The 27,906-nt window shown below is 38.1% G+C and overlaps 2 protein-coding genes across 6 annotated transcripts; one reads left to right on the top strand and one right to left on the bottom strand.

Moving 5' to 3' along the window:
* Nucleotides 1-200: 200 nt before the first annotated feature.
* On the top strand, nt 201-17,954 carry LOC126619345 (uncharacterized). Of its 5 annotated transcripts, none has more exons than XM_050287695.1 (12): nt 201-365; nt 567-861; nt 10,000-10,098; nt 10,692-10,795; nt 11,431-12,239; nt 12,372-12,494; nt 12,638-12,726; nt 12,809-13,009; nt 13,536-13,931; nt 15,227-15,310; nt 16,235-16,429; nt 17,681-17,954. In XM_050287695.1, exons 2-11 carry the CDS (start codon nt 733-735, stop codon nt 16,274-16,276), a joined length of 2,076 nt encoding a protein of 691 aa, XP_050143652.1. In that variant the 5' UTR covers nt 201-365; nt 567-732; the 3' UTR covers nt 16,277-16,429; nt 17,681-17,954. The 5 variants fall into 5 exon arrangements, with proteins under 5 accessions (XP_050143652.1, XP_050143651.1, XP_050143649.1 ...); XM_050287694.1 differs by having other exon boundaries at nt 202-365; nt 567-873; nt 17,688-17,954; XM_050287692.1 differs by having other exon boundaries at nt 202-365; nt 567-873; nt 17,685-17,954.
* A 116-nt stretch (nt 17,955-18,070) lies between these two features.
* On the bottom strand, nt 18,071-21,337 carry LOC126619351 (probable peroxidase 26). The gene is made up of 4 exons (XM_050287706.1): nt 20,980-21,337; nt 19,557-19,736; nt 18,898-19,057; nt 18,071-18,710 (listed from the first exon to the last, which is right to left on the bottom strand). Exons 1-4 carry the CDS (start codon nt 21,235-21,237, stop codon nt 18,283-18,285), a joined length of 1,026 nt encoding a protein of 341 aa, XP_050143663.1. The 5' UTR covers nt 21,238-21,337; the 3' UTR covers nt 18,071-18,282.
* Nucleotides 21,338-27,906: the final 6,569 nt, after the last annotated feature.

Raw genomic sequence — 27,906 nt, 5'->3', positions numbered from 1 at the left:
TCTAAATTGAAGATTGTTTTAGCGATTTGATTATTGTCATGAACTGTTTTTATTTTGTTTTTATAAATGATGGAATTTCAATTTGACGAAGTCTAACCTACAAACACTTATTATGTGAATAACTACATTGCATTTGTCAATTTATCTAGATAGAATATTTGTCTCACGGCTTATAAATTGATCGGTTCAAATAAAAAAAAAGTTAGTAGAATAAAAAAAAGAAAAAAAAAGAAAAGAAAAGTAAAACACAGGGGAAATCCAACAAAAACGGTTTGTGAGTTAAATGGTGATGGAGGAGCTCCTCCTCAACGCTCTCTCTCTCTCCTCCAAAGATCTCATGCTATTCCGTAGCCTCTCTTCCTTAGGTAAGCTCCTCTCTCTCTTTCTCTCTCTGGATATTTACAGACACAAACTCACACACAAACATTTGTATCAATGATCCGATCGCCGTCTGATCACCAATCAGTTCCTGGATCCAGTTCCAAATTTCAATTTTCATTTCCATTCCTTGCTCCATTTGCACCATAAATTCTTAATCTTTTTGGTTGTGGATTGTTCTTTGGCAGTTGATTGGATTTCTGGATTGGGTATTTGAGGTTTTTCCTATTTATTTTCCCCCATTGTGTAATGGTAGTTGTGGAGGTTGAGGAGAAGAAGGAAGGAGAAGGAGAAGAAGAGGACAGGTAGTGGTTGTATTGGCGGGTTTCGGTGCCTGTTAACTTTGGTATTGGCATGTCTTGTGGAGGTGAAGAGGACAAGCAATGTGGTTGTGGGAAATCAGGTGCCGCCATTAATTTGCAAAGAGTTGGTTCGATTGTGCGAGAGATTAGCGACCCATGCCTCTCTCAGTCACCTATAAAGGTGGTTATAGCTGTAAGATTCTCACATTACCAATATTTGTCTTTGTGCATTTTACTTACCTCCGTCTATGGCCTGTGAATTGTCAATCCAACTACCTTTCTTGTGCGTATTTGGGTTCATTTTAATGCTTGATTAAGCTTGAGAATATTGAATTTTGCACACATATATATGTAGACATGTTCCGTTGTCAGATAGTTTGACGTGTTATATTGTTAGACAACCTGTCTGAACTTGATCAGGTGGATTTTTTATCCAGCATATCTGTTATAATTTAGATTCTCGTTAGAGAACATTTTTAGATGTATGTATAATTGTATATACATTGTATGTGTGTGTGTGTGTGCGCGAATGAGCGTGGATGGGGTATTATTTAATTAGGTAAGGAGTCAAGGAGTTTCCAAAAAAGTTGTCAAATACAACTGTATATTGCCATGCCTTTTTCTGGTGAAATCAAGCTCATATAACATGTGTTAGGATTTGGTTTATGACTGATGTGAGATTGTACATTCCACCACATTTTTTTTGGAGCATATCATGCACCCAGTGTCTAAAATATCGGCATCGGTGGAAATATTGATATGCAAATTTGTGCAAATATCGATATCGGTTGCCTTTGACGGAAATGATGGAAATTTGCTAAAAAATGCCAAAATTTAAAATGAAACTTGAGAGAATGTCATGTGAAACCACAATATGTATGAATCAAGAATTAATGATTAAATACTTTGTAAAAAAATAAGTATGTGATGTGCGAGAATGAAAACTTCCTTCTAATGACAAGTAATAAAGTAAAGCATCTCACCATAATGGATAAAATTATACATAACTTAATTGAAACTTTCATCGTGAAAGGAGCACAAGTCTTATTAAATTAAACTAATACCATAAAGAAAAAAATTAATCCATAAAGAATGCATAGGCTCATGTAGTTAAAACTGATATCTTAATCTTTCATTTTGACTAGGCCTTCCAGCGTAGTACTTTCCCATTGCACCAATGCCTACACAAACTTTTCAACACCCAATTCTAAATCCTTAATAGCTTTGAGCCTTAACAGATCATTCTCCTCCAACAAGGCTCTCAGCAAACCAAACAATGAATCGAGACATGAACAAACCCAAAACAAGAGAGCAAGCATCATGTTTAAAAGCTCAACATTTGAGAACATTCAATAACATGCTTTGTACCCAAAACCTCAGTTTTATGTTTTAACAATTGGCTTCGTGCCTTGATATCAAAATTACCAGTTGCAATATACTAGAGTCACAAAGATAGAATCTTGAAATTATACCAAATGTAAAATTGAAGAAAGCAGAACCTCAATTCACTAAGACATTTCATCGAACAGATTACGTGCAAAAGTGCACTAGACAACTGTGTCCAATTCGGAGCTTGATCTTGAAACCCCAGATGGTATAGATACAACAACAACAACAACAACAACAAAGCCTTTTCCCACTAAGTGGGGTCGGCTATATGAATCCTAGAACGCCATTGCGCTCGGTTTTGTGTCATGTCCTCCGTTAGATCCAAGTACTCTAAGTCTTTTCTTAGAGTCTCTTCCAAAGTTTTCCTAGGTCTTCCTCTACCCCTTCGGCCCTGAACCTCTGTCCCGTAGTCACATCTTCGAACCGGAGCGTCATTCGGCCTTCTTTGCACATGTCCAAATCACCGGAGCCGATTTTCTCTCATCTTTCCTACAATTTCGGCTACTCCTACTTTACCTCGGATATCCTCATTCCCAATCTTATCCTTTCTCGTGTGCCCACACATCCCACGAAGCATCCTCATCTCCGCTACACCCATTTTGTGTACGTGTTGATGCTTCACCGCCCAACATTCTGTGCCATACAACATCGCTGGCCTTATTGCCGTCCTATAAAATTTTTCCTTGAGCTTCAGTGGCCTACGACGGTCACACAACACGCCGGATGCATTCTTACACTTCATCCATCCAGCTCGTATTCTATGGTTGAGATCTCCATCTAATTCTCCGTTCTCTTGCAAGATAGATCATAGGTAGCGAAAACGGTCGCTTTTTGTGATCTTCGCTAGATTGCTCCGGTCATTAGTGTGGATAAGTATATAAATGGATAGAGATAGGAAAGCAAACACAAGATGTACGTGGTTCACCCATATTGGCTACGTCCACGGAATAGAAGAGTTCTCATTAATTGTGAAGGGTTTACACAAGTACATAGGTTCAAGCTCTCCTTTAGTGAGTACAAGTGAATGATTTAGTACAAATGACATTAAGAAATATTGTGGGAGAATGATCTCGTAATCACGAAACTTCTAAGTATCGGAGTGTGGAGTCGTCTTGACTTGCCTTATCTGTCTCATAGGTAGATGTGGCATCTTCTCTGGAAGTACTCTTCCTCCATCCAGGGGTGGTATCTTTAACTGGTGGAGATGCACAAGGTAATGTATCAATTTCACTTGAAGCTTACTTGTAGTTTCAGGCTTGGTCAAGCGCGATACAAACCATGTAGTAGGAGTCCCCCAAGTCGCCGAGCTAGGGGGTCTGCTGAAAGAGGTGACAGACAAGGTAAGCAATCAGAGCTCCGACTGATTGTTCACCTTCTCCCCATCTTGTAGCAGCATGAAGGATAAAGAGAAGAAAAATGAGAAGAGATGATATGAGATACTTTTGCTTTTGAAGAAGTAACTTTCCACAGGCTTATTCTTGAACTGAGCTGGAGGGTTTTCTGGTTTCCTCCAGAGTATAAGGCCGACTGAAGAATTTGAGGGTCAAAACAAGTCCATCAAATCTAGAGTACGTTCCACCCTGCTGATATGGGATACTTTTGCTTTTGACAGAGTAATGGATGTATCGGCACGTGTGCTGTTACGCTTGTCTCCACATGCTTCCTTGTATCCTTCGCACTTGCCCTATCTGTTCCTCAAGCAGATGCGGAATCTTCCCTGGAAACATAAGATGTTGAAGATGAGTACTCGAGAGCAATGCCAGGTAAGTAATCAGGTAAGGGGTTCCAGGCAGTCAGTTCTTGGCTGGAAGCTTGATTCCAAGTGCTGACTGATTGCTCTCTTTCTCCTTGTCTTGCAGGTAAAAACAAGGCCAAAGGAAAAGACAGGGAAAAAGCATGATATGGGATACTCTTGCTTTTAACCCTGATGATATGAGATATTCTTGCTCTAGTATAGCTTGTTTGCAGAGGTATTATCGGGGGGAAAGAAAGCTGAATATTTCGAAAGGCTTCGTTGGGAGTGCCCTCTCAGATATGATGAAGGGTTGAGCATTTTTGCAGGTCTGCCTGTCCGTTGGGGATGGAGGTTGACATATATAGGAGTCTCCCTAACAAGTAGTAATGCTATTCCTTTACCCTGCTTGGTCATAGCACGGTAGTGGGAGCTGTCAGTTTCACATGTTTTAACTCTGTCAGAGCACTTTGAAAAAGTGGTCTGTGGTATCTGGCTCTCGAGATTCGGAGAACGATGCCTCTTCGATTTTTGAGAAAGCAATCATGCTGGGGGTCTGGCTCTCGAGATTCGGAGAGCAGTGTCTCTTCGATTTTTGAGGAAGTAATCATGTTGGGAGTCTGGCTCTCGAGATTCAGAGGGCGGTGCCTCTTCGATTTTGGAGCAAGCAATCTTGTTGGGAGTGTTGTCTCGAATGTGAGTAAAGGTTGGGCATGTTTGCTAGTCTACCTTGCCACGAAGCACAAAGGTTGATACACAGGGACTTTCCAATTATCCAGCAATGGTACTGTTCCTTTACCCTCTCTTCGATTTTGAGAAAGTAGTCATGTTGGGAGTCTGGCTCTCGAGATTCGGAGGACGGTGCCTCTTCGATTTTGGAGCAAGCAATCTTGTTGGGAGTGTTTTCTCGAATGTGAGTAAAGGTTGGGCATGTTTGCTAGTCTACCTTGCCACGAAGCACAGAGGTTGACACACAGGGAGTTTCCAATTATCCAGCAGTGGTACTGTTCCTTTACCCTTGTGGGTAATAATATGGTAGCTAGACCTTCAAAATTTATGTGTCTAAACTTTGTTAGTGTTGTTTCTTTGCTATTCTTTTACCTTTCTTGGTCAGAGAGATGTAGTGGGAGCTGCAAGCTTCACGTGCTCAACTTTGGCAGAGAACTTTGGCAAAGTTATCTGTGGTACCCATGAGCTATTGTTACGTGTGGGAAGTGGGTGATTGAACAGTAAGATTCGTGTGCTTTCTACTTCACCAGAAGTCTTCGACAGAATGCCCATAATTTCTGCAAAGCTGAGTGTGCGTGTGACAGGTGCTGACAAGGCTAGAAAAGTAGGTGCCTCTTCGATTTCTGAGATCGGCCCTCGTGGTCTCTGAGCAGCCCAGCTTTTGAGAAAGCGAGCGCCTCTTCGATTGATTCGAAGAACGATGCCTCATCGATTTTTGAGAAAGCACACGCTGGGGGTCTGGCTCTCGAAGATTCGGGGAGCAGTGTCTCTTCGATTTTTGAGAAATTAATCATGTTGGGAGTCTGGCTCTCGAGATTCGGAGGGCGGTGCCTCTTCGATTTTGGAGCAAGCAATCTTGTTGGGAGTGTTTTCTCGAATGTGAGTAAAGGTTGGGCATGTTTGCTAGTCTACCTTGCCACGAAGCACAGAGGTTGACACACAGGGACTTTCCAATTATCCAGCAATGGTACTGTTCCTTTACCCTCTCTTCGATTTTTAAGAAAGTAGTCATGTTGGGAGTCTGGCTCTCGAGATTCGGAGGACGGTGCCTCTTCGATTTTGGAGCAAGCAATCTTGTTGGGAGTGTTTTCTCGAATGTGAGTAAAGGTTGGGCATGTTTGCTAGTCTACCTTGCCACGAAGCACAGAGGTTGACACACAGGGACTGTCCAATTATCCAGCAGTGGTACTGTTCCTTTACCCTTGTGGGTAATAATATAGTAGCTAGACCTTCAAAATTTATGGGTCTAAACTTTGTTAGTGCTGTTTCTTTGCTATTCTTTTACCCTTCTTGGTCAGAGCGATGTAGTGGGAGCTGCAAGCTTCACATGCTCAACTTTGGCAGAGAACTTTGGCAAAGTTTTCTGTGGTACCCATGAGCTATTGTTGCGTGTGGGAAGTGGGTGATTGAACAGTAAGATTCATGTGTTTTCTACTTCCCCAGAAGTCTTCGACAGAATGCCCATAATTTCCGCAAAGCTGAGTGTGCGTGTGACAGGTGCTGACAAGGCTGGAAAAGTAGGTGCCTCTTCGATTTCTGAGATCGGCCCTCGTGGTCTCTGGGGAGCCCAGCTTTTGAGAAAGCGAGCGCCTCTTCAATTTCTGAGACCAGCCTTCGTGGTCTTTGAGCAGCCCAACTTTTGAGAAAGCAAACGCCTCTTAGATTTCTGAGATCAACCCTCGTGATCTCTAAGCAGCCCAGCTTTTGAGAAAGCAAACGCCTCTTCGATTTCTGAGCAGGCGCCTCTTCGATTTCTGAAGCTCCGTCGAGTGCAGATTTTTATAAGGGCTGGCATTAAGTTCCAAAGCACACTTGAATCTCCACCAGTAGAAGCTTCATTCTTGCACTTCTAAGATCTTGATTTGTCCGACCTCTTCTCTCTTCAACACCTTTGAAAATGTCTGGCCCCTCCGACCGTCGTTTTGACTTGAACCTTGTTGAAGAGGCAGCCCCGCCTTCTCCAGACAACATATGGCGCCCATCCTTCGTCTCCCCTACTGGTCCTCTTACAGTTGGGGATTCCGTGATGAAGAATGATATGACCGCTGCGGTGGTGGCCAGGAACCTTCTCACTCCCAAAGATAACAGACTACTTTCCAAACGGTCTGATGAGTTAGCTGTTAAGGATTCGCTGGCTCTCAGTGTTCAGTGTGCAGGTTCTGTGTCTAATATGGCCCAACGCCTATTTGCTCGAACCCGCCAAGTTGAATCATTGGCGGCTGAAGTGATGAGTCTCAAACAGGAGATTAGAGGGCTCAAGCATGAGAATAAACAGTTGCACCGGCTCGCACATGACTATGCTACAAACATGAAGAGGAAGCTTGACCAGATGAAGGAAACTGATGGTCAGGTTTTACTTGATCATCAGAGATTTGTAGGTTTGTTCCAAAGGCATTTATTGCCTTCGTCTTCTGGGGCTGTACCGCGTAATGAAGCTCCAAATGATCAACCTCTGATGTCTCCTCCTTCTAGGGTTCTGTCCAGTACTGAGGCTCCAAATGATCCCCCTCCGGTGCCTTCTCTTTCTGGGGCTCTACCGACTGCTGAGACTTCTCCTAAGCAACCTTTGTGAAGGCTCCCTCTTGTGTGTTTATTTTGACTCATGTATATGTACATATTTGTAGCTTATCGGGGATATCAATAAATAAGCTTTCCTTCATTTCAACGTATTGTGTTAAATACACCAAAGCCTTCTTCGCTAAGTTCTTTGAATTTTCTTTTGTTGAAGCTTGTATGTTGAAGCTTTCTGAGTGGAGCATGTAGGTTGGGGTAGTGTTCCCTTAATTTTCCGAGTGAGGAAAACTTCTCGGTTGGAGACTTGGAAAATCCAAGTCACTGAGTGGGATCGGCTATATGAATCTTAGAACGCCATTGTGCTCGATCCTGTGTCATGTCCTTCGTTAGATCCAAGTACTCTAAGTCTTTTCTTAGAGTCTCTTCCAAAGTTTTCCTAGGTCTTCCTCTACCCCTTCGGCCCTGAACCTCTGTCCCATCGTCGCATCTTCTAATCGGAGCGTCAGTAGGCCTTCTTTGCACATGTCCAAACCACCGTAACCGATTTTCTCTCATCTTTCCTTCAATTTCGGCTACTCCTACTTTACCCCGGATATCCTCATTCCTAATCTTATCCTTTCTTGTGTGCCCACACATCCAACGAAGCATCCTCATCTCCGCTACACCCATTTTGTGTACGTGTTGATGTTTCACCGCCCAACATTCTGTGCCATACAGCATCGCCGGCCTTATTGCCGTCCTATAAAATTTTCCCTTGAGCTTCAGTGGCATACGGCGGTCACATAACACGCCGGATGCACTCTTCCACTTCATCCATCCAGCTTGTATTCTATGGTTGAGATCTCCATCTAATTCTCCGTTCTTTTGCAAGATAGATCCTAGGTAACGAAAACGGTCGCTCTTTGGTATTTCTTGATCTCCGATCCTCACCCCTAACTCGTTTTGGCCTCCATTTGCACTGAACTTGCACTCCATATATTCTGTCTTTGATCGGCTTAGGCGAAGACCTTTAGATTCCAACACTTCTCTCCAAAGGTTAAGCTTTGCATTTACCCCTTCCTGAGTTTCATCTATCAACACTATATCGTCTGCGAAAAGCATACACCAAGGAATATCATCTTGAATATGTCTTGTTAACTCATCCATTACCAACGCAAAAAGGTAAGGACTTAAGGATGAGCCTTGATGTAATCCTACAGTTATGGGAAAGCTTTCGGTTTGTCCTTCATGAGTTCTTACGGCAGTCTTTGCTCCTTCATACATATCCTTTATAGCTTGGATATATGCTACTCGTACTCCTTTCTTCTCTAAAATCCTCCAAAGAATGTCTCTTGGGACCCTATCATACGCTTTTTCCAAATCTATAAAGACCATGTGTAAATCCTTTTTCCCATCTCTATATCTTTCCATCAATCTTCGTAAGAGATAGATTGCCTCCATGGTTGAGCGCCCTGGCATGAACCCGAATTGGTTGTCCGAAACCCGTGTCTCTTGCCTCAATCTATGCTCAATGACTCTCTCCCAGAGCTTCATTGTATGACTCATTAGCTTAATACCCCTATAGTTCATGCAATTTTGTACGTCGCCCTTATTCTTGTAGATAGGCACCAAAGTGCTCGTTCGCCACTCATTTGGCATCTTCTTCGTTTTCAAAATCCTATTGAAAAGGTCAGTGAGCCATGTTATACCTGTCTCTCCCAAAAGTTTCCACACTTCGATTGGTATATCGTCTGGGCCTATTGCTTTTTTATGCTTCATCTTCTTCAAAGCTACAACCACTTCTTCCTTCCGGATTCGACGATAAAAAGAGTAGTTTCTACACTCTTCTGAGTTACTCAACTCCCCTAAAGAAGCACTCATTTCATGTCCTTCATTGAAAAGATTATGAAAATAACCTCTCCATCTGTCTTTAACCGCGTTCTCTGTAGCAAGAACCTTTCCATCCTCATCCTTGATGCACCTCACTTGGTTTAGGTCCTTTGTCTTCTTTTCCCTTGCTCTAGCTAGTTTATAGATATCCAACTCTCCTTCTTTGGTATCTAGTCGCTTATACATATCCAACCCAAAAATAATTCAACTCTATAATCACAGATTACGTGCACCTAGTGAATGACATCGTGCCTACAACTGCAAACGAATCTCCAAATATATCACCGAGAAGGACTGAAACCATAACCTTGCTGAAAGCCTGAAACCCATCAAATAGTTGATCTGCCAAACTTTCCCAAACCTCTGCTACACTAGAAATCAGCAAGTTGAATTCACGGAACAGATTGAAAACTCAATCTTCACGTAAGCAAATGATACCGAAAGAAAACGTGAAAAAGAAACAAAGAAGAAAATGAATCGACCACCAATCTGCATATTCTCTGCTGAAATTTCTGCACTGATACAAACAATTTCAAAGAAATTTATTGATTTCCCGAAATCTCTGCCGATATGGGGTGAAGTGTAGATTTCATTCCCAGTTTCCATATCTTTCCCTGATTTTTCGATATTTCCACAAAAGTATCAACCATATCGAAGAAATTTCCAACGCTGCATGCACCAATGTCATTATTAAATCAAGGGAACTCTACTTGTGCCTTGTTGGTAGGTTAATCCTCCAGTAGTCACAGACTACGTCTTAATCTTCAGGTAGTTTGGGTTTTGTTGGACAAGGATGAGGGCATTAGAAGTGATATTAGAGTCACAAATAAATTACTTCAGATCTTTCTATTAGTTTGGGCCTTTGGAACAAGGGTGAGGGAGTTACGTATGATATAGTAGAGTCATAGCTAGGCTGGAACATTTTGTGACTGACCATTAGTTGACCACCATAACGTAGGGTGGAACAATTTGTGAAGATTGGACCATTAATCGACCTCCATGTAGTTAAATTACCTTAATGAGTTTTCTTTTGTTCATTGTTGTAATTGTTATGGAGCATTGATGTTTTATGTCCCAATGATTCAGGTGAACAAAATGCTTAAGCCGGAGAAGTGGCAGGCAACATTTGATAGTGATGGGAAGAATTTTGGTTTTCAGAAGGCACTCAAATTAATAGCATTGGGGGTATGTTGTTTTACCATGGAATATAATATGTGTCTCATAGGTAGCGAGTTTCTTCTAACATTTCAATTGAATTTTCTATAAATTAAAGGTCTGTTTATGTTATATTTTATGACTAATTTGTTTTACAAATAGTAGGATCATGATTGGGGTTATAAATACATCATTATTAGGGTTGCAGATGACCTCTATTTGCAACATCCCTAATCCTTTCACTTGATTTCATCGCCTTTAGAAATGTGGTAAACGTGTTTGAAGAGAAGTTGGACATATTTGTTTATTTGGTACAACTTGTACTATCAACTGTGAATAGGCATGGAATTTCTGGTGTATATTCTCTCATTTAAAACCGAAAAAAAAAACTCACATTTCACTATGGCATAAGCGTTAACTATTCAGGTGGTATTCTGTTGGCATTTTCAGTAATCATTGTCTGGTTTACTGTGTTGATTTGTTTGTGAAAGCGAACTTTGTTTTATATGTGTTGTTTCAAGAATGCTGAGTCATTTTGTGATTTTGAAGTATTGAAATTCCTGTGTTAAAGATGGCTAATGTAACTTTTTAACTTATGATTACAATTTTGTGCTGCATTATAGGGTGTCGATCCATCTATAAGACCAGAAGTCTGGGAATTTTTACTTGGTTGTTATGCTCTGGGTAGCACTGAAGAGTCTCGGCGGCAGTTGCGGACAGCCCGGAGGTCTAGTTCTTTCTTCTCAGTTCTTAGTGTTCTTGTTTTGTTTAATTTTATACTTTTTAAAATCTCTTGTACCACTGGGAAAGTGATCACTTATTCAAGTCCTCATCTTCATTCACTGGCCTTCATGTGGTCAATGATGGGTCAATTTGACGTCACGTATGCAGGGCATGTAGTACCTTTCCATTCACTTTAGTCAAAAGATAAGGACAATGCAAAATCGTTTTTTCTTTGGTCTGAAGGGAAATGCCCCAACCTTTCTAGACTCATTTTACTCCATAACGTGACTGGTTATATGGCTTATCATGCATATCACCCGAGCTCGACCTTTGATATGTTGCTTGTGCTATTAAACTAGATGGCAAACCAGGTCTCATCTCATCTAGCCATGGTGTAAGTTAGTCTGTAAAATAAATTCTGGAGTAGATTTATCCTTAGTGTAGACAGGGATTAAGAATGAAAATAAATCAAAAGCCGTAATTCAGCTTTTATTCCCCTTTTACACATTAAAATGCACCATGGACTTTTCTTTTCAGTTAAGAATTTTATTTTATTTATTTATTTTTTGAATTAGTAAGTGCAATTGAAGTACAATCTGTTGGATTTGTTTGTACTCAACATCTTCATTATGCATGCAGGGAACGTTACAGTGACCTGATTAAGCAGTGCCAAATGATCCATTCAAGCATTGGAACTGGTTCACTTGCTTATGTTGTTGGGTCCAAGGTTATGGATGTGAGGGCACCGTCTAAAGAGGAGGATGGGAGGGAAGTTAAAGTTGAACATAGACAAACTTCTTTTGATAATACTAACAAAGTAGAGAATTATTGTGATAGGAATAATAATTGTACAGATACATCATATGCATGCCAACAAGAGAGTTCTAGCGATTCGGTTGACCTTGTCAGTCTGAGGGAGAGCACAGATAGTGTAGCATATGATTCTTCATCTTTCATACGTACTTCAGGGCCACATGACTGCTGCTCCCCAAAGCTAGGCAGCGAAGCAGATGAAACAAAACATGTACCACAAAGTTTTTTTGACTTTCCTCCTTTACCTGTTGCTGATTTGTTCGGAAAGTGTGAAGAAGATAAAAAAGAAGGTGGAGTGCACGATGATAATGTTTCTCTGCAACATAAGTCCAGGTCGAAAAAGGACAGCATGCACAGTTTTCAAGTCAATAACAATGTAGACTTAGTTATTGAATCAAACTGCTCACCATCCAAAAAAGTTTCATGTGCCATTAACTCTGAAATTGAATTGGTTTCTACTGATGCCCATCAATCGGTGATGCAGCCGAATAATATGGGTAACAAGACAGAAATGGTAAACGGGTTGAAAATATCAGATGTACCAGAAACAGAATTTAGAAATACAATCATGTCTCAAGGAGGGGCTGTGAATGAAGACAGGGTATCTGAATGGCTTTGGACTCTCCACCGAATAGGTAAGTTTTCCTTTCTTTCTTATTCTTACTTGTATTTACGTACTTTTATATGGAGGTGGGAAATTTGCTCGTTCTCATCCATGGATATTTTTAAAGAATTATTTTAAATTGACAAAATCTGCCTTTTTTCAGTTGTTGATGTGGTAAGAACAGATAGTCATCTTGAATTCTATGAGGATGCTAAAAATTTAGCTAGGATGTCAGATATTCTTGCTGTTTATGCATGGGTGGATCCAGCTACGGGATATTGTCAAGGTTGTTTTTGTTATTAGTTTTGTTTTCTTAAGGCTCTTTTCTGTCACCACATAATTTCTCTCTAACAGTAAAATCTTAAGCTACCAACTTATCTCAAAAGCTGCAGACGTAAGTTTGACTTGAAAGGAAATTTGTTATTTTAGGTATGAGTGACTTGCTGTCTCCATTTGTGGTTCTCTTTGAGGATGATGCTGATGCATTTTGGTGCTTTGAGATGCTTCTAAGAAGAATGGTATTCCAAACCTTACATATAAATTGAGCTTGATAGTTCTATACTCCATCACTTACATTTTCTTTTCAAACCCTTCTTTCAGCGTGAAAATTTCCAAATGGAAGGACCGACTGGGGTAATGAAGCAGTTGCAAGGATTGTGGAATATCTTGGAACTCACAGACAGGGAAATGTTTTCACACCTGTCACACATAGGTGCTGAAAGCCTGCATTTTGCATTCCGGATGCTGCTCGTTCTCTTTCGTCGGGAGTTGTCTTTTAATGATGCTCTTTGTATGTGGGAGGTTTGTGCTCTTCAGTTGCTCTCTCATGCTTGATATGGTAGACTACCCAAAGAATTTATGAAAATTTGGACCGCATAGCCTGCATTGACAGTTACAAAATGGATGAACTATGATATTGATTAGATGCAAATATTAATTTGTGTGACCTTGCCATACTTCATAGAGTAAATGATGGCTTGCTGCTTCTTTTTGCTGTGTGACTTTTCCTGAATTATTTGACGTCAAAGGGGCATATTTCATAATATTGGTTTTAGGGTTATAAGCGCATTTCCTTGTATTGTAGTACGTATGATGAGCTTGGCGTTATAAAAATTACAAATGGGAAAGAAACTTAGCCTATGGAGTTAGGAGTTTGGAGAGTAAGCTCTAAGCATGTCTATAATATTGTTTTTATTTTTTATTATCCTTTGTTTCTTTTGGCCGGAATGTATATGATAAGTTAGAATGAGATATTTTCTACTACATATTTACTTCATAAACTGCAGTGTGTATTTGTATAGTTAACTTGTCAGTATGTTAAATGCAGATGATGTGGGCCGCTGATTTTCAAGAATCCTTGGCTTACAATTTAGAGGACAACTGTCTGGAAGCCTTGGTAGTACAACTTCCGAGGGATTCTGAAGCAGAGTTGAGGGATGAAACTGCTGAGAGTGGTGGTCATACAAAGAGCGGATCACATTCAAATAGTGGCAATCTAGAATGCTCCGTGTCTGACACTGGAATGAAGTCTGGATCAGCCTATAAATTTTGCGGGTTGACAAGGAATTTTTGGTCAAGGAATGACCGGATGCACATCTGCTCTGTGGTCTCATCAACGAGGAATGGAGATGATGAATTACCGGTCTTCTGTGTTGCAGCAATCCTCATCATGAACCGTCAGAAAATTATTCGTGAGACGCGTTCAATTGATGATATGATAAAGGTAGGTGCTGCTATCCCTTAATTATTCAATTTCTCTGTTTGTTTTCAGCCTGTCAATGGTTACTTTTCTGGTGACCTGGTATATAACATTTTGGGTCAGATTTTCTGCACTTTTGTTTTTCGGATAAAACACTACCTTTTTTTATTTTTTAATATTTTTTATACAACAATATTGGGCGGTGGGGAATTGGCCTAAGCCAATCAATGGGCTGCCATAATTTGGTAAGGAAGTCGCCTTTCATGGGAGTTGAACCATAGACCTCCCACTTAGAGGAATACCACTATACCAAAGTGCTAGTGGCAACCCAACCTTTGTTTAAGACTGGAAAAAAAGTATTAAGTAGAATGGATGAGAAGCTCGTAAAGTCTAAGATGCACCTTCAAACTAAGGACTCAAATCAAATTTAAGTTTAAATTACCCTAATTCAAGATAAATAATATTAAAGGCATATCTTTTTACTTCCTTGGAATGAATGTCTAAAGAAAATTCATTCCCACTTGTCATCACTGAAACCAATTGCTCATTTCAACCGAGCTATCCACATAAGAGCTAATATTGCACAAAAGTGACTGCCTTGTTAGCAGCCGTTAAATGATTTTGGTTGACGTTATGTTACTTGTAAATAGATCTACTTGAGAGGTCTTAGCTAGTTTTGCTAGATGGTGGATTTCTTATCCACTATTTTGTGATTCATGTTATTTTTTAATAAAGTGTTATCATTCTTCTCAAAAAAAAAAGAAAAGAAAAGAAAGTGACTGCCTTCTTGTCATTCCCAAAAGGAATACCTCTCCACCAACAGGAAATAGAAATGTAAAGGACACCCCTCACCACTCCAAACACATCCAACAGCCGCGACCAAGTTTGCATTGTGAACACGAGTGCAGAATGATACAGATTTAAAAAGTCAAAGTTGTATAAGCGTCAAATGATATGGATTGAAAATGTTAGCACCCGGGGAGTATATGTATTAATTTTTTGGGAGTATGTGTGTTTTCATAGAGGCCTATAATGATATGGGGTATCCTAAAGTCAAAGCTGCGCAAGTGTTGCTAAGAGATTTTATTATGTCCGATTTATTTTGGTTGGATTTGTACCTGTTAACAATTTTTTTTTTATTTTTTACAAGAAACTCTTCACAAAATTTTGGATTTAAATTAATTATGTGTGTGTATATATATGTATGTAGCATCAAGGGACAATTACTGTATATGTGTATATTTTGGGGTGGGGGGGGGGTGGTTGGACCCAGCTAATAGTATTACAATCATTATTTGACACTATTCATTGCTCCGCAGACTTTCAATGATAAGTTGCTGAAAATCAATGTGAAAAGATGCATCCGCTCAGCGGTCAAGCTTCGGAAGAAATATTTCTACAAGGTTAGATCTTTTGATTTACTATTTCTCTCTAACAATTTGAGTGAGTTAGAGAACTGGTAGTTCTCTGTAAATTTTGAAGGGAATTTTCTCACCATTCTCTAAATTAAGAAATAAATCATGGGATAGCACTACACATTGCTAGCATGTCCCCCTTCTGTTATTCTTGAAGTTTCTCTATTTGCAATCTCAAATCCAACGTGTGTGTCTAGATATGTGGGGGGAACTCATAAACAGGGATCTCTTTCGATTAGAAGCAAAAGGGCTTGCATGAGGGGGCCAACCCTCATTGTGCTATTTCTCTATTCACAAATCATTATGAAATAATATCCAAATGGAAAACCATTTAGTTATTTAAATTGTTAAGCGATTTTCGGTTTACCTAATTTTTTGCAGAGAGTTTTCTTAAATTGTGGACATAAAACGTAGGCAGTTAGGATCCTTGGACAACATTGTGGGGTGACCCCAACAATCGGATCCCTTTTGCTTTTTAGGAAAAAGGGATTTTTTCGAGGGGACCATATATATACATTTTACATATGTGCATATAGAGGTAGTCTCTTTTGTGGACGTCCGCTTTAGATAATGTCCACAGGTGCAACTTTCAAGCATCCAACAAGGTGTTGTGATTAGGTCATGATTGTATGTGCATAATTATGATGCACTGCAAGTCTGCTCGTATAATTTGGAAAAGTTAGAAAATTAATATAATATAACAGAAGGCATCATTTTTAATGCACTGGACTGATTGTGGATGAAAAAGTAAAGAAAATAAGTAATAAACAAAGAATGAGACAAAAACACAGGTGGCCGATAATAAAAATGTACAGAGACTTTCCATTTCTGCATATGGAACTACCATTTTGTTGCCTGAAACTGTGGATATTGCTTTGTGGATGCTTTTCCTGAAACTTCTGTTTGAACCAGCTTATCAGGAGAAACAGCCCTGCAGCTCGGAATGGTGACTAGGCTTTCTTCATTCCCAGATAGTATCATGCTTGAAGCACAGCGTTGGCACTCTGATCTAATTATAGTCATAAGTTCAAGCTGACGTGCCATTGCGGTTTGCAGATCGGTCCAGTTATTTGCACTTATGTTGTCTCCATCACATTTTTTTGCAAGGTAAATATCATGTACTTCTCTTTGCTTTCATTTGTATGGAAACCCCGCAATCGTTTCAGTTTGATCTGATTTGGAAATGTTCCTAGATGAGTGCTTTCTCTTTTCCTGTTCCTAGTTTTGGTACATTACATAACATTCAATCAAATGATAATTATTTTTTGTTTTGTCTGAAAATCATGATGTGTTATTTTATATTATTTGTCGATGGGGTTAATGACAAAGTGAATCCGTATTTATGTTTTAGCAGAGTGGAATCTAGATTTATTTTTAGGACCTTTCAATTTAATAGTAATTATTTGCTTATATACCATAGGAAGGTAATATTGGACTGCCTATTGAAAGGACCTGTTGTAATTGGATTTTTGTTGGGCATCTTGTTTGAGCTTACGTAGTTTGGTCTACGTCCCTTCTCTCCTGCCAATTCTACCACTCTTCTTATTCTTGAACTGGTTGGTCACATTCAGATATAAGTATCTTATCTTTTGATCTTTCTTTCCGATCAGATGGGATCTTCTTGTATGTTTGATGCTTTGCTTTTGCATTGTGGTCATTTTTCTGGCCACATGAGGAAAAAATTTAATTAGGTGAAGATATAATTAGGATAAACCATAAGGGACAGTGAACGGCACAATCATACCAGTTGTGAATTTTTATAAATGGGTTGAAGTTTTAGTTTAGAAATATAGGACAGGTTTGGTGCAATAAAGGACAGGTTTAGTTTAGAAATAGAGGAAACTTAGTTTGAAGTTTTTAGTTTCACAACATACGTTGGAGAACCTGAACATGATACCGTGCTATTATAAACGGGTTGATCATATGGGTCTGGTTAAGGTTGACTACTTTTCGAATTGAACTGTAAATTGCACGCCACGAAAACAATCTGTTAACACGAATTGTCACCCTTAATTACGCTTGTTTCGTGTCTGACCATATATTTTGATATCTCTATGGAAAGGCAATGAGAAAAGGGAGATATTTGGTTCCCCAGCAGATATTGTATTCAAAATATTTGCTAGATTTCTAGTAACAAACTTGTTCCTAAAATCTGTCGGCTCTGGACTCCATAACTGTTTCCCTTTCTCCTTAATTGTCTATTTTTTTCTTTTTTAACTTTCGAGCAGGTCGATATTAACAAATTTATGGTGTTACTCCTGAAATGATTTTCAGGAGCATATTCCTTAATTTCCTCTCTATGCTTCCAGTTAGTATTTATTTGCCAGAGCTTATATTGTTCTCTTCCTTATCTTGAAGCCAGCAGCGACATTGCAAAGTCGGAAGAAGTTTCTCTGTTTTCGTGCTTGGAGTTCTGATTGCTTAAGCTTAGATGGATAACTGTTACAGGTTTGGAAAACATGATTTTTTTTTATTATTTATTAATCTTGTAATCTTCCTTACTTCATGACGCTTGCACTTCCAAGAGTCTGTTTAGTTTTCGTTATATGTTGTGGAGTAGAGGATGTGAAAACTTGGAAGGAGAGTTTTATTTGACGGTTATACAAAATATCGTATGCTGAGAGTTACTTGAGTCTCACAATCTAAGAAACTTTGTTGGATAATTTTATAGGAAAACTAACAAAAAGTCCAAAAAACTTCTCTTTTAACGAAAAGCTCTTTTTAAAGGTATAGTGAATAGTGTCAATTAAAGGTAAAAATGTGGTTTTTCGTTAAAAGTAGACAGTATCGGGAGTGTTTTATTAAAACTCCCTAATTTTATTTATGAATTGGAAATGTACTTTTTCTTTAGGTCATTACCCAAATTATTCCTCCTTAACCAACACAAATCACCGCCACCGAGATGACCGTATTTCCCTTCCTGAATCCCTCAACGGTTCACAGAGACAGCTACTCGCCATCTACTTCTTGTTCGGAACTCGGCAATTTTCGCGTATCTCGCCCTGGTTTCCTGTCAAAACCTGGTACTCTCCCATCCGGTACATAGACATAGCGAACGCCTTTCGAAAGTCTTCAAAACCGGCAGCAAACTCTTGAGTGATTTCCTTAGTGTCATTGCTGTACAGTAACTGTTGATCGATTCCAAGTACGGCTTTGTGCGATAGAACTCTGGAGTAGTAGGTTTGTGTGAATCTGTAGTCGGCACCGAATTGCGGGTTTAGGTACACCAGAGGGTCGGTCTGTCCCTTTTTCGTTCTCGGCGGGCAGCTCCTTCTCAGATCGTTTAAGAGTGAAGGGTCCATGCTTGGATCTGGCTTTTTTGTGCCATTGAAATTGTACAGCCGATCAAGAATGTAGCGACAGTGTGTTCTCCCCATTGAATGTGCACCTGAAACCAATCGAAATGCATTTTAGCTTGAGAAACCAATGATCCCACATCAAAGTTACACTTGCGATGATCTAATTTTCCGTTTTAGGGGCCGTTCGTTTTTTGTTATTAGTGAAATTGAAAACTGAAAACGAAATGGTTTTCAATGAAACGGCGGTTCAATTTCGATTTTGGATGGTGGTGTTACCTAGGAGGGTTGCCATATCCAGTACATTCAAGCCTCTAGAGTCGAAGTATTTAAGGGCATCCTCCCATGTGATGGAGGGTGAGGGAAGATCCACTGATGACCTGGTTGATGTCAGACCGTCTCTTCTTCCTGTCAGAACAGGATAAGATGGTGCGCCATCCTGTTGATATATTTAAATAAATACATGGATAATTAGTACTATTTTTAAATAATAACAATATAAATTTTGGGTGCAAATAGTAGTTTTTCATGAGAATCATCAATTTTTCTTTAATGGTACGTAGCACTGAGGGGTCCGAATAATTATTAACAGTTAGAAATCAAATATAACGGCTAAAATACTCGTAACACTGAGTACTACATATATTGAAGCCAGACCCATAGAATATATACGGTAGAATTCAGATCCTCTTCGAATCTTAGTAGTATGGAACTGAGTCATATCGAGAAATCCAAATTGTTCATGAGAGGGAAAGAGAGATATGGACCCTTAGCTTGTGTGATGTGAGCCAGTCGAATAGGTTAACTGGAGCCATAAAATTAAAATAAGTGACTCGAATTTTGGGATCTATCAGCTCCGGACCCTGAAATCCTAAGGGGATCTCGATTCATATATAGTTTGAGAATATGGTTTCATTTATAGTTTGAGAATATGGTACCAAATGAACGGCATCCCTAGTGGCGAGGTTGAGAATGTCGGCGCAAGAGACGACACCGGGGCACCGCTGCTCGAGGACGGTTTTGATCTTGTCAATGACAACAAAAGCTCCAAGCCCGTAATTTTGTGGTGCAGTTTTTTCTGAGTCTTCACCATCAAGGAGGATTGATGCATCACAACCCTGCATTTCCATATGTATAAAAATATTATAAAAAAAAATTAAACAGAGAAATTTAAATGATTTGTTATTTCATCATATAGCTGAAATAGAAATACTTTTGACTGAAAAAAAAAGTTCTACACCACGTGCTAAAATTTCTTTTTACCGAGCTCTCTTTGGGTCATAAAATGTAGGTTCGCTTAATTTAATGTCCAAAATTTATGTTTTTTTACCTCAATTGAAATTTTCGAAAGAAATATTCATGGTTATATTCACAAAAAAAGGAGGGTAAATTTAATGTTTAATAAAAAAAAAAGGAAATGGAGAATTTATCCTTGCTTGTGTGATATATTTTAGGATATGCTAGAGAGATTAAAAATTTTAAACTGACAAACTAAATTGTGTGTAACCAATAGAAAATAAATAAGTTAATCAACACTTAAACATCCACATCATTAAATTTACAAAATATGATTTAAAATTTTGGTTTCGATAGCATTACCCTATGTTTTATTTGCTACCACAATGAGGTGGATATTCTAACAAAAAAAAAGTCAATCAGATACTCAGTAACAAATTCTCTCTTAGTGCATTTCAAGTTTAAACTCTCTTTATTTCTCCTCATTAACTTACATCATAAAAATAAAAGTAAGATATTTACTAGAAAAAAAAAACATAATAAAAAAGCCCAACACACACTCAAATCACAATTTACTAAGGGAGTTAAACAAGGGAACTGTTATTAGTACTCCAAAAATCTCATTTCACACTCCAAACTTTCTATAATTAGAAAAAAAATACACTTGTGAGGAATGTACAAATCACAATTTACTAAGGGAGTTAAACAAGGGAACTATTATTAGCACTTCAAAAATCTCATTCTACATTCCTCACAAGTGTATTTTTTTTTTAATTATAGAAAGTTTGAAGTGTAAAATGAGATTTTTGGAGTGCTAATAACAATACCCTTAAACAATGTTAGAAATTTATCGTGTTATTTTTTAGTAATTACCTTGCCTTCGAGTCAGGAGGACCTAGAATATTTTATATAAGTAGTTCGTGGGAAAGGTGAGTGATTGTTGACTAGGGAATGATATATTAATATTGTATTATTTTCTTTGCTCTACTTCAACGAAAATGCTAGGAAGATCATCTACTTAAATAATATTTTGTAGATGGTATCTCTAGATTACGTCAAACTAAATTGATCCAATCTGTGATAGAACGAATAGGAGGTGGTAGACAGTAGAAACGAAATACGTACCGTTACAAAGCAATCTGAGTAGACCAACCGGAGGAGCTTGGGAGTGATGCTTTTATCCTTTTTCCAAAACAACTCCACTTGGTGCCGGATATAAACCTCTGCATCATCACAAGTATTGTGAATTTTGTAGTAATGCCAAGTCAACTTCGGCCTTGGCACTGTCGAACCATCTGCACTCACAAACCCTAGACAGAAGCTCACTGCAACCACACCCAAAAATGGGAGCACGAGAAGCACAAATCTCATCTGGCTTCTCATCGTCTTTAATCTGCTGTTTCTTTCCCACCAAAAAACCCTCGTTTCAAAAAATAGTTCCGATCGAGTACTAGCTCTTCTGCATGCACTGAGATTTGTACTGTTTCAGAAACCCTAAGGGGGTTTATATACATGAACTTTTCAGGGTTCTGTGGTTTGTACACATGGAGTGACCGACAATGCCAAGTTGGATATGTAATTTTCTGTATATTATTATAATTATTTATTATTTAAGGGCCTTGGGGGTGGTATAGCTATAAGATGTTGGTGACTTAGATCCCACTGTTACGGCACCGTGTGACGGAAGTGCGGGGGAAAATAGGCTGTTCACATGCACCAAGGGCAAGGGCTGGCTTCAATAACCTTCTTACACGCTATCTTGTACGTGATAACCGAGCTAAATAATATCGTAATTACAAAGGAACATGGACCAATTTAGCGAGAAAATTTTCAGTGTCGGAAAAACGGACCTGTACAATATAAATGTTATAATACAAGTAGTTGTAAGTTTTATTTTTTTTTATTTTTTTTTTATAACATTAGGTGTACTAAGTCGTTTTCCCAACACGCTGAAAAATTCCTCCAATTTAGCAATGCATGCGAGCTCAGCCTAGGTTTTAGGGCTTGAAATCTAATCTTATTACCAAGACAAATTCTGTGATCCCATAAATTTCTAGAATCCCAGGTTCATAAATTATACGATTAGATCGATGTCCCTGGTACTCGATGCATATACCAGCTGTTAACATTTGATATGTGCAAGTATTGGTTGATGAAGTTACCAACTTAGTAGTAATTGACTGATTGAATTTTGAGTCGATCACTAGCTTGTGACAGATTAGTTTAATACCTTCAGATTAGGTTAATAACTTTGTAAACAGAAAAATGTTTCGTGCTACTTTTGCCAAGCACTGTAAAAAAAATGAATTTGATTATTGGAAAATGCTTTTAACCATTTCTGTTTAACGAATGCACTTTTGACTGTATTTAGCAGAAAATATTTAAAAGGTCTTATAATGGCCCATAAAGGTGTTTTTAAGAGAATGTCTTGCTAGATGCTTCTTCAAAAAAACATTTACAAGTCAATTTTCATGAAGCATGTGAATTTTCAATTAAAATCTTAACGTGTACACTTACAATAAAAGCACATTTAACAGAAACACTTATGAGAATTATAGGTACTTAAGGAGTTTTATGATTTATGTAAAGAAAATAAAGTTCATAAGTGCTATATAGGCTTAGTTATTCGACATGCTGGATATGGCTGAAGGTTTGGCAACTCGTTAGCTCATTACCCATTATTTTTTTAATATTTATTTATTTTTAAATCATGCTTATTTGAAGAATATTGAAGGTTTTTGAAGACATTTTCCTAAGACTTGAAAAAGCTTTGCTAAGACTATATATTCAAGCATCATGATATATAACACTCTCCTTTCGTTAAGCGATCCCTCAATCTACATCGTATTCCAATGACCTAAGCGTCTATCTTTTAGATCTTTATTTAAAAATTACTTCTACCAACAATCACACAAATCCAATATCATTTGAACGTTGAATTAAATGGTAGTCATATTAGTGTTTATTTGAAAGACAATACTAGTTCGTTTTCTTCACTACAATGATAGGTCTTGGTGATTTTGGATGCGGGTAATTTTTTGCAAGGATGATCTTTGACTGACACACTAAAATATAAATGATTTGAATTATTAAAAAAAGTTAAAGAATGAGCATCACAAGATGTCTCTCAACTAAAATTACTTAAAGATGCTTTCATAGAACGAGACTAATATATAAACATATACTCTCTCTAACATTATTCTATATAATATATAATAAGGCCCTTTATGCAAATCGATTCTTATTTTTTTCAAAAAATGGAGATTAGGTGTGGAGCTCACTCTACATCGAACTTCAACGATCTGAATCGTCTATTTTGTAAGTCTCAATTCATAGATCATCCCTGCAAAAATTCAATTCACTCTGAAACCATTTGCCTATTTAATTATCAAGATAAAATTTTATTGTTTCTTATATAACAAAGTATTCGTTAATTTCTTTGAACTCAATTAGATGTCTTGAACATTTCCGATTTGGCTAATATTTTGCAAGAATGATTTATGAGGTACAACTTAAAAAATAAACGATTTGAATTGTTAAAATTCGATGTAGTATGAACTTCACAACTAATCCCCATTTTTATTGAATAAAATGAGAATACATGCATGTATGCCAGAGGCCAATGATATAACTTAGCTATGGAATTGTTGACTGGCAAAAAGTGAAGTCTGGTGTGCATATGTATCCGACGACTAATATCTTTTTGTCCTTCTTGGCAATCGCGTGCTAAAAGTAGACCACAGTTTGAGTTCCTCGTGTTAGTACACTGAAACTTGAAGCTAACTTATCGGCATCAAAAGCATATCAACACTTTTGACCGTCCATTTACCATGAGCTAAGCTCCATAGAAACCTTCTAATTTTATTGCTAATTCTGGGGTCGGTCTTGAGATATTTGGGGTCAGGTGCCCTAGCTGTATAGTATATATGCCTAATTCTATTCGAGTAGAAAAGACTGAGTTCGGTAGGATGACTCAGATCTAGAGGCCTGCAAGGTCGCCAACTTCCTCATCCGGATGAGAGATTTTTCAGTGTAACTGTCACACGAAATGATACACCACATGTTTTTATATAAATTGTGAGATATATGTGTTAAAAGGTTAATAACTTAAAAATTAAAATTTTTCACTACTTACATAGAAACACATGATGTATCATCCTTGTTTCCGTCACAACTAAAAATTTCTCCATCTGGAGAGAGACCGATACCTCCCTTATTTGAATCCTAAAACCCTATATGTTAGACGAAAGGCCTGACAGTGTTACCAAAAAGAGGATCAGTGCCCTGCATTGTGACAAATTTTAGGAATTAATATTTACATATGTTTTGTTCAATGACTTGCGTTGATTGTTGTAAACTTCACAATTTTGTTACCGCATTTTTTGTCGACAAAGAAAACAATTCCATTCCTTTTTGCCCAAAAAAAAAACACATTCATAATAAACTTGGAGTTTAGAAACATAGGTTCTTCACACATAATGATCAAAGTGATTGACGGTGGATAATCTCAAGAATCATTTCTATTAATTTTAAATTTCAGAAATCAAAATAAGGAGTTATGATAATCTGAAAAATCATTTTGACTAAAAAATCATTTTTCTTTACGCTTGTTAACTGCAAATGGATATGGATTGCATTTCACACGAGCACAGAGATGTCAAACGGGTGGGGGCCATGAGCACTGACATATTTAAATAAGGTAAAGCACGACAATATTTGTAAAAAATGGCCAGACGAACCTAAAAATAGGTTGGGCTTAATGTTTTATTAAGTGTGTTAGCTCAAACACAGCCAACGTCGCGGGATTTGACACCTCTACACAGGCATAGAAAACTCATATATTAGAATCTATACGTTACATTTATGCATCTGAAATACAAAATTTTCAATTCCCAGCTACACTAAAATGGAAATTGATGAGCCTGTTATATTAGTTTCAGTATTAAAATATTTAAAGAGCCAACTGACCAATAACTGTGATATTAATATGGCGGCGAACGCTGGATTCCACAAAGGCTGTCAACCCCAGCCAGCTCAATTATTAATATTCATGCAAGTTGCCATGCATGCTCCACAGTTCAAATTCTATTGGCTTAATTAGATTTCTATATGGAAAATAGAAGCAACATGCATGTCTTCTCTGGTCAAAGCAATATCTATTAAGTTAAGTTGTTAATTAATGCAGTCTAATCAGGTGTGAAAGCTGATCCATTTGCTTATCTCTAACTGATTACTTGACGGGTAAAGCATAAAGCATTCAACAATATATTACTTACTGAAGCAACAAGTTCGGCTACTGGCCGACTTGCAGCCTTTTCACTCCAACTCAGTTCTGGGTTCTCGCATGCTCATTTATTTGGATCACAAGGGAAGATGTAACTAGTCCCACCCAAATAAAATAAGAAGAATAAGGGGTTGGCTTTGGTTAAATAAATGGGAGGCAGATTCTCTGCTTCTCATTTTTCATGCTCTCCTGTGTCTTTATATTTGTATGATTATGGTTAAGCTACGTCAAAATAAATGAGCATGCGAATATGCCTCCCATTTATTTAACCAAAGCCAACCCCTTATTCTTCTTATTTTATTTGGGTGGGACTAGTTACATCTTCCCTTATGATTCAATATTTTCCTTGACATGATGTCCCTTCAATTGTAGCAAAAATCCAGTCAGTTTCTCTAAAGAGAGAAAGAGTTTAAGACTTAACTGCGTAACAAAATCTTATTAAAATTAGTGTAGAATGAAGTATTTATAAGAGTTTGGCTAATGGTTTTCTACATCATGTGTCGTCATTAATTGACCAATGTGCGACATCCGTAGGATGGAGAAAAGAATTGTTTCAAATATATTATTAATTAAATAATATCTTGAGATTATCTATCCTTAGTTGTGATTCTTTGTTTGATTTAATTGATCTTTAATAAGAAAAGCTTAAAGATAAGGATTAGTTATTAGTCCTATCTTTATTTCCCTTCTTATTTCCTTGCATTGGGCATCAAGGCTTGGAGAGATTGTAGTCATCAGCTCAGGTCTTCATCGTGAAACAAACGTGGGTCTCACCAATTTAATAAGGGCATTCTCGTCAGTTGAATATAAAAGTCCACGTCTCAGCTTCAAGATTTTTCAGATTATTTTTTACTCCACAAATACCTCAACACCTACTGTGCTGTGTGTAGAAATGTGCATGAGGGTGTAGAGATTCCAAGTTGAGTAGGCTAGCCCAAAGTAGTTTCTTAATTTGCATTAGATTTTGAGCTTTGATTTGAAACGAAGGTCTTATGGGAAAAGGAATCCAACTTATTCTAGAATTTATATTAACGAAAGGTGTTGAGCTCTTGCATGATGACATGGGTTCGAACCCCGTCGATGGCTAATCTAACATCTAATATAACAAAATATATTGGTTGACAAAAAAAAAAGATAATGCTAGGGAGATCAAATTATATGTCACCAATAAGAAACAAACACGTTAACCGATACTTAATTAATAATCCAACCATCTACAATTACATCATTTGGTTTGCAAAATGGGTTTAAAAAATTTAGTTTCCCTAGCATTACCCTTAAATAAACCTAGAGAACAATTTTTTTTCAAACAAAAAAGAAATATAACTAGAGGAAATTGTTCCCCTCCTCCAGTTTTCTTCTTTGTTTGCCCTTTGAAGAGTTGACTGTCATATTTTGTGTCATTGTCGCCGCACCCAAGGTAAGAAAAAGAAAAGTTTTTTTTTTTGTGTGCCACGACACGCCTGGATGCTGTGGGGCTAGGTTGGTGCAGCTCGGTATGGAGTCAAGAAGAAGAATTGTGCGAAAAGGGACGCGATGCAAAATTGGAGTAGCTCAGCTGTAGCCAAGTGGCTGGGAGCTGCGATGCAAATGAACTGGCGCAGGCTGAGTCGTAGGAAGAGAGGCGGGCTTTAGGCCTACCTTGCAGAGTTTGACTAGGCCTGGCGCTGGTCTCGATCTGCTTAGATAAGGATAGAGGAAGGCGGCCCGCTGGCCTTTGATGCTAAGTTGCACAAGGGAGAAGAGAGTGGGTCGTAGAGCTTAAAGATGGGGTGAGGGGCTCATGTGGTTTTAGGCCTGGTGTGCTCGCAAAAAGGGAGAGAAATAGCACGGTTGAGCCTCCTGCCAAGTGCGCTGGTGCGTTAGGCTTAAACATGATAATTTCTTCCACGACCTGTTTATCGAACACGAAACAATATGAAAACAATGGGTTTCGGATCAACATGTTAACTAATCGAGTCGTTATCAAGCTACCTGTTAAGAACCCATTAATACAGGTCCACCGAGAGTAACCCGTTTCAACCTATTAAGAAAAAGTTAGTCTGATAATTTTTAACTACTAAAAAAAACCTTACTATCCACAAGTAACCCAATACCATCTCTGTTTCTATTCTTTCTGTCTCAACTCTCAATGGTCATTCTCTCTCTACCATCTCTCAGTCTCCATCCAAGCCGCTACCACGACCACAAGCGTATTTAATGTGCTTTGATACGTTAAGAATCCGTTCATTTTTCAATTTGTATTTCCTTGTACATTTAGTATTTTGTAGTAATGTACTAATATTTTTTTATTAGGCTCTTATTTTTGGGCATGTAATACTTTGTGTTTTTATGGTTTGAAGTAATATTTATGTGACAATGTGGTATGTAGATACTAATTGAGTATAATGTTTTTCATTTAATTATTTATCGAAGTAAAATATATTTATTTTTAACGGGTGACAAATCGGTTCATATTACCTGTTAATTTTAATGGGTCAAGTTCGAGTTGAGCCATATTACCCATCATTTTAATGTATTTAACACAACATGATCCGTTAAGATACGAGTATGTCACGAAAATGATACGAATATGGTAACGCACAACATAATTGCCATGTCTAGTTGGGCTGATGCCTGGTGCGATGCCCTTCTATTATTATTAATTTTTTTTTATTTCTTCAGAAAGTCTTCTGAATATTTTTGGCTATTTTTGTGCATGAAATTTTTAGAATATCTTCCTTTGAATGCAAGAGCGATGAGTATCCTCCCATTAATTGGTCGTTGGT

The sequence above is a fragment of the Malus sylvestris genome, chromosome 4, assembly GCF_916048215.2.
Source record: "Malus sylvestris chromosome 4, drMalSylv7.2, whole genome shotgun sequence".
Classification (NCBI taxonomy): Eukaryota; Viridiplantae; Streptophyta; class Magnoliopsida; order Rosales; family Rosaceae; genus Malus; species Malus sylvestris.
This window is presented reverse-complemented; position numbering and strand designations above follow the sequence as displayed.

Coding starts and splice junctions, on each gene's coding strand:
- LOC126619345 (XM_050287694.1), top strand. CDS start 733: ATGTCTTGTGGAGGTGAAGAGGACAAGCAATGTGGTTGTGGGAAATCA. Junction 13,010..13,535: donor ATGCTCTTTGTATGTGGGAG/GTTTGTGCTCTT, acceptor TGTTAAATGCAG/ATGATGTGGGCCGCTGATTT. Junction 13,932..15,226: donor CAATTGATGATATGATAAAG/GTAGGTGCTGCT, acceptor ATTGCTCCGCAG/ACTTTCAATGATAAGTTGCT.
- LOC126619351 (XM_050287706.1), bottom strand. CDS start 21,237: ATGAGAAGCCAGATGAGATTTGTGCTTCTCGTGCTCCCATTTTTGGGT. Junction 19,058..19,556: donor CTAGGGATGCCGTTCATTTG/GTACCATATTCT, acceptor ATATATCAACAG/GATGGCGCACCATCTTATCC. Junction 18,711..18,897: donor GGATATGGCAACCCTCCTAG/GTAACACCACCA, acceptor GATTGGTTTCAG/GTGCACATTCAATGGGGAGA.